At 37.0% G+C, this 12,290-nt stretch overlaps 1 protein-coding gene across 1 annotated transcript in view; it reads left to right on the top strand.

Moving 5' to 3' along the window:
• Nucleotides 1-6,405: 6,405 nt before the first annotated feature.
• The window catches only part of NAV3 (neuron navigator 3), a 592,483-nt gene continuing 586,598 nt past the window's right edge, over nucleotides 6,406-12,290 (top strand). The window contains 1 exon segment of the mRNA XM_032644349.1: nucleotides 6,406-6,501. Within this exon segment, the coding sequence (XP_032500240.1) occupies nucleotides 6,430-6,501 (72 nt within the window). The 5' untranslated portion in view covers nucleotides 6,406-6,429.

Here is a 12,290-nt window from a genome sequence, read left to right as displayed (position 1 = left end):
ACCTTCTCTTAAGCTATACAAAAATGAAAGTGTTTATACTTATGCATAAAGTAAATGGATTTCACTACCGAACCCAACAACTGAATTCTATTGAGTAAGAGTAGAAGAGAATTAATATGACATATTGACAGTTACCTCCATATGAGAGAATAACCTGTGAGAATCTTTTCAGTATACATAATCTGTTCTTTTTTTTTGCCAGTTAGTTTAGTTTTATTATAAATGGTTTTTGGGCTTCCCTGGTGGCGCAGTGGTTGAGAGTCCGCCTGCCAATGCAAGGGACATGGGTTCGTGCCCCGGTCCGGGAAGATCCCACATGCCATGGAGCGGCTAGGCCCGTGAGCCATGGCCGCTAAGCCTGTGCGTCCGGAGCCTGTGCTCCGCAACGGGAGAGGCCACAACAGTGAGAGGCCCGCGTACTGCAAAAAAAAATTAAATTAAATTTTAAAAAAATGGTTTTTATTCCATGAAAGTAAGCATAAGTTATATTAGATTCTTTATGCATTTAAAATGAACTGAAGTCATATTCAAATTAATTTTTATATGCATAATATTCAATAAATTCTGTCCACGTGAAATTGCCTTTTATCATTGGTGTAAACTCATCTGTATGCTTAGGTTTTGATGTTGGACAAAGTTGAAGAGTACGCTGATACTCCGTGGTTTTAGTTAAACCTGACTCCCCACTGGACTGTAAACTCTGTAAAGACAGGGACTAGATTTGAAATTTCACTATTTTGGGCCTGCACCATGTTGAGTACATATTAGGCACTCAGTGCTGTGTGTCTTTTAGATGTCTTTTAACACTGTTAAAAGGTAAGGTTAGGTAAGGTGGGTAAATTTAAATAACTTAAAGCATTAATGGTACTTTGGAAATTATATTTTATACTGATATAAATATATATGTATAAAAAATATGGTTGTTAGACTACAATAACTCATCACTCTAAAGAAAGTAGGAGAGATGTTTGAAGTCAAGAGATGAATACATTTTTTGACAGTTAATAGACCATGTCTTGGTAAGGCTGACATTGTTCTCAGACAAAACTCTGTGCCATAATCAAACAGCTGGTCCATAACCTTAAAAAAGAAGAACAATGCCCACTAGTAACAAGTTTAATTAGTCTAACTTGAATTTTTGTTGTTGTTGTGGCTTGCTGGGGAGACTAAAGACATGGGAATACTAAAGACATAGATGTATCTGTGTTTTTTTCTTAGCTAAACTTTTTATTATGAATATGTTAGACATCAGGAAAACTGCACAGAATGTAAATTTACAGCTCAGTGAGTTGTTATAAAGCTAACATCCATGTAATGCCCACTTAAGTCAAAAAATGGAATATTGATAGCACTCTAAACTCCAATCAAAACCCCTTCCTTCCCTCTCACCAAAGGTTCACCACTCTCCTGACTTCTAACACTATAGTGGAGTTTTACAAGATTTTGAACTTTATAAAAATGGAATCATACAGTATACACTTTTTTTGTTTGGACTTTAAATTCTTAGTGTTTTTGAGGTTCATCCATGTTGATATGTATATCCATAGTTTATTCATTTTATTTAATGTATAGTTATCCTTTGTATAAATATAGCACAAATTATTTAGCTATTCTAATGTTGTTGTGTTGTTTCCAGTTGTGGGGTTTTTTTGCCATTCTGAAGAAACTTTCTTGTACTTATCTGTCGATGCACCTATGCATATGTTTTTTAACAATACGTGCCTAGGAGTATTATTGTTGAGTTGTATAGTGTAAGTATCTTCAAATGTAGTAGGAAATAGTAATTTTTTTTCAAGATAGTTGTACCCATTTATACTCTGACCAGCAGTGTTCTTGTTCCTCCATGTCTTTGCCAACAGTTGGTTTTGTCATTTTTTTGTTATTTTGATCCATTTAGGTAAATGAAAGGTCATATCTCATTATGGTTTACATTAGCATTTTTCTGATTGCTAAGGAGGGTGTTCATTTCTCATGTGCTTATTGGCCATTTGTACATCCTCTTTTTTCTCAATTTTATTTTTAAATAATTGCAGGTTTACAGGAAGTGGTAGAAGCAGTTACCACCTGGTTTCCTCCAATGGTGACATCTTGCATAACTGTAGAGTAATGTCAAAGCCTGGAGATTGGTATCAGTATGATCCACTGAGTTGATTCCTATTTCAACAGTGCTATATACACTCATCTGTGTGTGTATGTGTATTGTTCCATGCAATTTTATCACACTTGTAGGTTCATACGACCACTTCTGCAATCAAGATTCAACATTGTTCTCTTACTACAAGGCTTCCTTGTATCATGCCTTTTAGGCAACCTTACCTTCTCTCTCCATCCCTGACCCATAGCAACCACTAATCTGTTCTCCGTCTCTATTTTTATTATTACTTTTGGAGTGCTTATTCAAATATTTTTCACTGTTGCCTGTCTTTGCTCGATTTTTGGGTGTTTTTACATGTAGTTATATGTATAACAAGTACATTTTCCTACTCTATGGGTTGCATTTATATTTTCTTATTGGTACAATCTGATGAATAAAAGTTCTTGATTTTAATCTAATCTTAGTTATATTTTCTTTATGTTTAGTGACTTTTGTCTCTTGTTTAAAGAAATCTTTCCCTTCCCTTAGATCATGAAAATATTTTCCCAGAAGCCTTATTGTTTTGTCTACAATCCACCTGGAATTGATTACTGGTGTGAAGTAGAGGTCAAGTTTTATTTTTTTCCATATGAATAGCCAATTGACCCAGAACTCTTTATTGAAAAGACTTTTTCCCCACAGCTTTGCAGTTTCAGCTTTGTAATTAATCATGTGACCATATGTGTTAAGAGTCCTTCTCTGGGCTCTTGCATTCCTTTGGTGAACTTGTCTACCCTTGTACCAGTTACATACCTTTTTATTTACTGTTGGTTGATAATAGGTCTTCACATCTGGTAAAGCAAATAGTTGCAACTTGTTCTTCACGAGTGTCTTGGATTTTCTTGGTCTTTTACATTTCCATATATATTTTAGGAGCATCTTCTAGAGTCGTAAAAAGAAAACTGGGGATTTTGATTAGTAATGCACTGAATCTATAAATCCTTTAGGCATGAGTTGGCATTTCTACCGTACTGAATCTTAGTTTATTAATAAGCCCTCTATTCATCGAGATATTTATTTTTTGATGGTGTTTTATTGCCTTATCATAAAGTTTTTACCATCTTTTATGAGATTCATTCCAAGATATTTGTTATTCTAAGTGACAGCGTTAAAAGAGTATCTTTTTAGAGTTTCATTTTCTGAGTATTTGTTGCTGTTATAAAGAAATATAAAGGAATGTTGTATATTTGTATCCAGGAAAATTGGTGAACACATTAATTCTAGTAATTTATCTCTTGATTTTTTAGTAGTTTCTATATATGTCATTCATGACATTTGCAAATACTGTTTTTTTTTTCTTCCTTTCTAGTGCTTATATTGCTTGCCTGCATCCTTCTCCATCCCTCCCCCTCCTTCCCTCTGTCTCTGTTTCTCTCCCTCTCTCATATTTTCTTGTCTCAGTGCATGGCTAGGACTTTAAGTACAATATTGAATAGACATCATGTTAGCAGGTATTTATGTGTTATTCCTGAGCAAGTGGAAAGTCTTTAACTTTTCACCCATAAGTATGTGTTTGCTATAGATATTTTATGAATATACTTTATCAGATAAAGGACGATTATGAAAGTCTGTTTCTAGTCCTCATTTGCCAAGAGGTTTTTGTTTTGATCATGAATCAATGTTTAATTTGTAAGATTATATTTCTGCACCAATAGAGATGAACATATCATTGTTTTTCCTTGTTTTGTTAATGTGGTGAATTACACTGATTGATTTTCAAATCTTAAACCAGTCTTTTATTCCTGGGGTGATACCATCCTGGAACTGATGTATAATTCATTTTATATTTTACTGGATTCAGTTTGCTAGTATTCCTTTAGGACAGTTACTTCTATGTCCATCAGTGAGATTGGCTTGGAATTTTCTGGATTTTAGTAAGCATCTTTTGTTTGCTTTACAAATTCTTTTATCTTCCCCATGTCTAAAGTGCTTCTCTTGTGGGATTTGCCATCTTAGATAATGATATCATTGTCCCTCTGCTCAGGCAACCTTAAACCACACACATGTCCAATCAATTACCAATTCCGTCAACTCCTCCTTTTATGTACTATATCACTCAGTTTTGTCATTCTTTCCCACCGGTCAGCTCCTACACTGGTTCAGAATGCTGTTGTCTCTTTAATGGTTCTAACAATCCCTAGAAGGTTTCTCTTGCCACCGGTTTTGTTCTCTCCCTTCTATTTTCCATATTTTAGTTAAGACAAACTTTTAAAATAAAAAATTATTTTATGTTACATTCTTTCTTAAACGTTTACAGTGGCTTCTCATTGAATTTCTTTGAATTCCTCGGATGGACTATGTTTTCTCCTATGACCAGGCCTTTGCCCGTGCAGTCTCCTTTGCTAGTAACATTCACAGAGTACACAAACTATGTACTACATAGTATGTAGTAAAAATACCTACGCAGCAGAGCAGAGGAGCTGTAGAAGGAGCAAGGCTTGGCAAAAGAATGACTAGTCAGGAAACAGTTCAGGAGCTGATCTTCAAGCATTATCTGTCTAATTTATCATTTTTTGTATGCTTGGCCTGGCATGTTTTGTGGTACCTGGAGGTGAGTTATTAAAGAGAGCGTGCCATGCTTGACCCTTGTGCTCATTTCTGGATAGCATATTTTATGGGTCATGTCAAAAGTAAAGCCTTTTAAGTAATAACCAGGGTAGTGAGGAATTGTTGAAGGCACTAGGGATGGTTAACCCACTAAGGTGATACTTGAAGGACTGTCAGATGAAAAGGGAAATTTAAAAGATTTTGTGTACATTGAGGACTACAAGGATGTAAATAATTGCAAATGTACAGACACATTCAGGAAGGCAGACTTCATCTCCAAATTAGGAAGAACAATCTAAAGACTGGAACTGCTCCAGTATGGAAAGAGCTGCCTTCTGAGACACTAAGTTTCCTCTTTGATGTATTCATGCAGTGGTTGGTCAGTTACGTAAAGGGAATATATATGTATTAGGTCAATGGTTCCAAGACTCAGGCCATATCTCAGACTAATTAAATCATAGTCTCTGGGGATGAGACACAAGAGTCAGTAGTTTTTGAAGCTTCCCAGATGATTCCAAAATGCAGACAAGTTTGGGAAGTGCCTTGTATTAGCAGGAGGTTTCAACTCTTCCGTGGTTTTCTTGCATCAGAATTGTTTAGAAGAGATGGAAAAACAACAACAAAACCCAGAACAGCACTGCCCTGTAGCTTCTGAATTAGCAGGGTTGCGTGGACCCCAGGAATCTATGTGACTAAGATTATTACCAGAGATTCAGTTTTCTGGCTGGGTTTGGAAACCACTGGATTATAAGGAGAGTGCCTTGTGCATTCATAATCTAGCAAGGCACTTAATAAACTCATTTTTGGTATCCTTGTGGACAATAAAATTTGTAATATGAATTGACACAACTATGTCTAGGACAAAGAATGTGTTTTGGAGCCAAAGGTATCTGAATTCAAATTCTAGTCCTGTTACACTTGTTTGACTAGACTTACAAAATTTACTTACCCTCTCAGTCTCCTTATCTTAAAATAGAGTAATAAGAACCATTTTATAGATGCATTTTGAAGTTTAAATAAAGCTGTTTATGAAAAGTGTCAGTCTAGCATAGTGTCTAGTTATTTTGGGCTCTTTTCTGAATTCTGTAGTTCTATGAATGCTGAAATTAATGAGCGGGACCATGGAGCATATACACGTTTGGTGAATGTATGTGTATTCCCTGTTGATTTTCTGCTTGATGTGCTATGAATCCCTGGTTTTAATATTCTCTTTTGGTTCAGGTATTATAATTGGTATTTTAAAGGCCATAGGGTTAAAGAATAATGCCTTTCACTTGCTATTACTTTTATGTGAAATATAATCCATGCCTACAGTCTTTTTCCAAATTGGACATTTCAGATAAGAAGTTTTCATTAATTGTACTATAAGTGGTGGGAGAGAATTAACTGTGTGCTTATTTTTTCTTATCACAGGTTTACAGGAACTGTGTAATTATTTGTTAAAATGGAAAACTGTGAAGAAAGAAAAAGATAGCAGTTGGAGTTAAAATTCCTGGATGAATATTTTGCTTTTGAGAAGTCCGCATTTAAAACCATATGCTGATTTGGAAAGTCCCAGGAGTAAATTACACAATTCATGTTTTCCATTTAATCAATGGATTTTTTAATCATTCCTTGGAGTTGATGAAGTTCAGAGACGGTGCGTGATGGGAAATGTGGCATTCCAGTGTTTTCCTAGTGATTGCATCTTGGATTAGTTTGCTGCTTTTTTGAAGAGATTCCATTGTGAAGGGTAAGAACCTAATGTGATGGATTTATCTTCAGAGATGAACAGACATGGAAAGAATCCAGTGAGTCACAAGCTAGAAGATCAGAAGAAGGTAATACAAATTCATTTCCTTTTGTTTGGTCATTTTTGTTTTTGCTTACATAGAATTTTATAAATTGAAAATGAATGTGCTTTGAGAGATAAAATAACATAGTATTTCATGGAAATTAATCCTGTAGCCAAGTGTTGCTACGGGTCTGGATTTCATTATCAGTTAGTGGTTTTGTTTCTAAAGTCTTCTGAATTCATCCATCCAGTGGGTTTGTAAAGGATTCTGCTGTGTTTGCCCACTCTTGACTTGATTCTAGTGACATGCTGGCCTGACCTCATGTGGACAGTTTTCTGAGATTCAGGATGAGGTATGAGTCCTGGGGCATCTCTGGAGTAATGGAGCAAGTTAGAGCTCTCCTAAAAGGGAACACCTGCCTTGCTGTTATTAGGAGGCATAGTTGGCATTTGAAATTCTCTGATTTCATGTCCTTGGGGCACACATCAGCTTCTCATTTTTCCAGCTAGCCTAGAAAGAGAGTCGTGAGGCAACTGTGAGCTTTGGTTTGCGTCTTCATGTGTGATGTCTAAGGAACTAATGGAAAATATCAAGAAAGGACTGCGCTAATATATATTTTTAAATGGTCTTAGCTTCTGAGTAGGAAGCTGGGAATTGAATACTGAGGGTTGCATTTCAACCTCATTTTTCTACCTTTTTAGAAACTCTTACCTGCTGAACTGTTGCACTGTTGTGAGAGCACTTATCAGAAGGGTCAGGGATGGTGCCCAGAAGAGAAAACCTGCTCATAATGAAATATATTCTCTTTTGTGGTGCCTTTCATTGAATTCATTAGTACAGGAGATGTGTGTGGGGACCCACTGGCTAAGGCACGAAAGCAAGGAATAGTGAGATAATAGAAAGAAGATTTTTAGCTAGAACCGGATCTAAGGGGCATGATTAAGGTTTGTTTTTACATCTGTCTCAGAAATTATTTACTACTCACTTTGTACTCCCAGAAGACACCTAGCTCTTTCACAGTTTTAGAGGTAAGAAATTTAGAAGAGGCCATAAAGAGTCAACAGCTTATTAATTTGTTCTGATCTTATGACCAGTGCCACTGGATTGGGGGCTACACAGATCCTTTTGCATCAATCCAGGTAGAAATGGATGGATTATTTGTGCCAGTTTGGTTCCTTCATTGAGCTTACCTTCAATACAAGTAAATCTCAGAAAACACTAAGTACTATAAAATCCAAGATGCCTGGTCAGTTTTCAGTTCATTGTGGGTGTAAATTTCTGCACAAATAAGTGTGTTACCAAGAACACTGTTGGTGTTTTAAATGGTCGGCATTTTGTTGTTGTTGTTGTTGGCACTAAGGGTGTTAATCCGGAAGAGTTGGCAAGCTAAGTTTCCATCTAAAGCATGCCCTTCAGTTTCTTAACTACTGAGGAGGCTTTAATCCTTTTTCTCTATTCACATTTTTAAAATGTCCTTCACACTGATGGTAATTTGTGTACTGTATTAGGCTAGTGAAGAGTGTGAATGAAAAATATTGCCAGCCATATCATTAAAAATGGATGTTGCAGCCATCAAGCCATCACATTGTAGCTGCCCCAACGGTGAGCCCTGAGGGAACTCAGGATAGAAACAGGATGCCCACCATCAGCCACTGCAACTACCCCTGAAGGTGCACCCTGAGGAGACTCAGGTTGAGAAAGCACAGGATGCTGGCCCCAGGTAGCTGAGGTGCATATCAAAGGAATGATTTCAGTGAGCCCTGACTCTTGCATCTTCCTATACACAGAAGAGCACTAGATTCCTTAACTTGAGGTATCTGGTTTTCTTTAATTAACAATAACCTTTTGATGTTTTGACTGCCTGGTCTTTGTTGCAAAAAAGTCTTCAGTTTTGTCCGCCTGAATAAAACATAATTCGCAACTTTTAGGTTGTTCATTATTTTTCAGTTGACAAGAGGGAAGTTGGTTAGGTAAGCAATTAATACTGATTTTTGATAGAAGCCCTGCTTTTCTGGCAAGAGAGCAAAGTATCTCTACAAGTGCTATCCTTTCATCTCCCAAATAAGAGATATTTTTGCAAACACAGAATGGATTGCAAACTAAAGAATGAAAATGGAATGGAATGAATTTTAAAAGTCATTTTGAAAATTTCTTGAATGGAACTTTAAATAATGGTCTGTAATGATGCTTAGTTGCCCAGGCTGATTCACAAAGGACTGTTTAGCATAAAGAATATATGAATATAAATAAAGAATATAAAAGTTTAGACAGGCTATGAGGATCCATGATTCTGTGGAAAAAATATAAAAAAACAGCTTGGTGTTGTGGTACAAGAGAATCCCTATTTCCCTGTAGTTTTTACCTTCTAGTTGGTAGGGAGATGGGGGAGGAATGAACATTTTCATTGAGCAGTATCAAGATGGAAAATGCGGTTCTAATGATCTCCTGGCCACCCAATTGGTGTAGGCATTTGCGGTGAATAAGTCAGAAACTCAGATGTTGATTGATCAGTTGATCAATACTTAAGATTTCAATTTGTTAAGTGTCAGCAGGAATACCTAGTCTAATGACAGATTTGTGAGTTTGTATTAAGGAGAAAAATGAAATGTAGCATCATAAATCTTTATAGACTAAGCTTTGGGCACAGCCCTGATCCCACACAATTGCCAGTAGAGATTATAAGATCATCCATGTAATTACTTTAAGTGTTTGTAGTCCTTTGTGATGAATTAATTTAACAGGCACAGCGTTTTACCTCAGTGAAATAAAATGCATCAATTCTAACTCACAACTTGAAAATACAGAGGTGAAACATTTTTCTGGTATTACTGAAAAATGTGTCCTTTTCACAGTTTGACATATGTATGGTAGACATTCAAAGCAAGGTGTGTTGAACTGGCTTGAATATAGGCTCCTGTTTTGTACTCTGCACAACCGATTTCATGTTCAGTATATAAATAGTTCACTAGCTTTTGTTCTTAATTTAAAATATGTGGATTTGTACTTATTTTGCTCTGCTTCTAAGTAGAAACTTTTAGGATGCTGAGCATGAGAGTTTGTGAATATGTGTTTTACTGTAATGAGTAGGTAAATGTCAGGGAAGAGATCATTTGTGGAGTACTTGCTATATACCACGCACATGCTTGGTCCCTTCTGATTTATTAAGAAAGTACCTTCTTACAAAGATAAAAACTGCTTTTACCTCTTTAAGATATTCGGTTCTGTAAATGTTAATGATCAGTTCCTCAAGAATATATATACTAAAAGATACATACACACACTATTATTCAAAATTAAAAGGTTCAAAATTGTGTGTGAAGTCTCTTGGACTTATTTTTTGCGGTACGTGGGCCTCTCACTGTTGTGGCCTCTCCTGCTGCGGAGCACAGGCTCTGGACGCGCAGGCTCAGCGGCCATGGCTCATGGGCCCAGCCGCTCTGCGGCATGTGGGATCTTCCTGGACTGGGGCACGAACCCATGTCCCTTGCATCGGCAGGCAGGCTCTCAACCACTGCACCACCAGGGAAGCCCCTCTTGGACTTCTTTTAAGTAATGCCTCATCACCTCACTAAGTCTGAACATAGGAAAACATACTTGAAAGTTAAAAAGCTATCATCTCCACAAATCCTATATTGAAGTGCTCTTCATTATGGATAAACCAGAAATGTGGCTCTTATAGGAACTGAGAATACTTCTAAGAATTTCAAATCAACTTGGATTAGTGCAGGACTAGGTGGAATTCAGTTGTCTTTTTGATTCCTGTGATTTTTATCAGTAGACCTTTCAGTTAGTATTGGCCCATAATCCTCCTCTTGGCATTCAGCTTCTGGAATGTTCCAGATGGGAGAATTATGGTGGCATCGAAAAGCTCCTGAATGCCCATAATGAGGTGTTCATTTTTGGAAACTTTACCTTTTGACCCTTGTTTGCTCATTGATGCCAGCGAAGTTGGTATATTGCTTTCCACTAATTGTATTGCTTCATGGAATTATTTCTGCAAAAGCTCCTGGAACAGTGAAAGCCCTAAGGTACAAATGTCACTTCTGTATAATTACTTGTGACCTTGAACTGAAAAGCACAGCTCAGTAGATTTCACTGTCAGTCTAATTGCAGCAGTTTGCTGTCCAGACGGCCCTGGGACACTGCTTTATTGCTCCATGAATATTTTGTATATTAAACCAAACAATTTGTCATAGTCAACAATTTATTAGGTACTGCTAAAAAGGGTAGCAGTATACACATTTTGAAACTATGGCAGTGACATACAATAAATATATAGTGACCTGTTGGAATTATTTTGTTTCTCTATTCTCTAAACCAGAAAGGGATGAGCAGTATTATTGCATATATGCGGAGGTACTTACTTTTATGGAAATGTCCAAGATGGATGCCATCTCAGTTTGTCACTTCCTAAAATCATGTCTTTTACATGTTAGCATTATTTTCACACTGCAAAAAAACTCAAGATAAATTTCAACAACACATCATGTCTTTCTTTCTAAGAGATGACACTTATTTCAGAAGTGACATACTCCGGGTTTAGTGAATAAGAGTGTTTAAGATGTGGAAAATCATGGAAAATGAGAGCAATGATTGTATTTATTAATAGAAAAGGGAATACTGATGGAGCAAGCCTATTAGTTTAAGGGCAGCCCCTGTGATGTTGTGGACTTAAAATCAAGTTTAAGTGGGGAGTTAGAGAAAGCACCATCTGTAAGTGACAGTGAGTGCTTCATCAGTGTCTATCCACATAAACTAGTTTTGTTCTTTTTTTTTTTCTGTTGACATCATGCAGAAGTATGATCTAGGTGTGTATCTGTATATGACTGTGTTAGGCTACTCTAATAATTTTACTGAAAAATCTTGCCCACTTATGGTTGCCACTACTTTATAGAGTAAAACTACTTTATCAGTTTAAAACTAGCCTAATATTTATTTTTATTTTCCTTTAGTGTGCTGATTCTTTTAATTTAGACTACATTTGTTGCATTTTCGTGCAGTGATGGTAAAACAGCATCGTATAAGAGTTAAGTGTATTGAGATTATTCTCACAGGTGTTGAGGACTACTTGAAATTATGTTGGAGACTGATTAAAGATCTGTCTTCTTAAGATAAAGTACAAAGATAAATCACTGTAGAAGAGAGGCTTAGGATAGATTCAGCCCTTCATTCTTTGATATTCTTGAAGGTTGGACTCATTACACAGTGCTTTATTTTTTTGTTTGTTTGTTTGTTTTTGGCGGTATGTGGGCCTCTCACTGTTGTGGCCTCTCCCGTTGCGGAGCACAGGCTCCGGACGCGCAGGCTCAGCGGCCATGGCTTACGGGCCCAGCCGCTCCGTGGCACGTGGGATCCTCCCATACCGGGGCACGAACCCGTGTCCCCTGCATCGGCAGGCGGACTCTCAACCACTGCGCCACCAGGGAAGCTCTACCCCTAACTTTTGTGTGTTCAAGGGACAACTGTACATTGAGCAGCCATTTTGCACTGTTATTATATAAATCTGGAATACTGGTATAGACACAAATATGAATATCAGGTTCACTAAGAAACTAGTACCGGCATTGTGGCACATTGTGATGCCGATTAAGACTGCCTGTAATTTCTTCCTCTGCCCCTTCGTCTTTTATAAAAGGATGCTATAAACAGCCATCTCTAAGCCACTTGACCTGGAGTTCTCTAAGGATGAATTAGATAAGGTGAGCTCTTTTTCTGCTCAGAAGTGATTCTAGAAGCTTCTCTTTCAAATCTGAACTTGGATAGAACCTCCTTTAAAACTTCCTCTATTATATCATTCATGTTCCTCAAATAGACTTCTGAGAGTTTGTATGGCC

Source organism: Phocoena sinus, chromosome 10, assembly GCF_008692025.1.
Source record: "Phocoena sinus isolate mPhoSin1 chromosome 10, mPhoSin1.pri, whole genome shotgun sequence".
NCBI classification, from domain to species: domain Eukaryota; kingdom Metazoa; phylum Chordata; class Mammalia; order Artiodactyla; family Phocoenidae; genus Phocoena; species Phocoena sinus.
The sequence above is the reverse complement of the archived record's forward strand: the minus strand, read 5'-3'. Positions and strand labels throughout refer to the sequence as shown.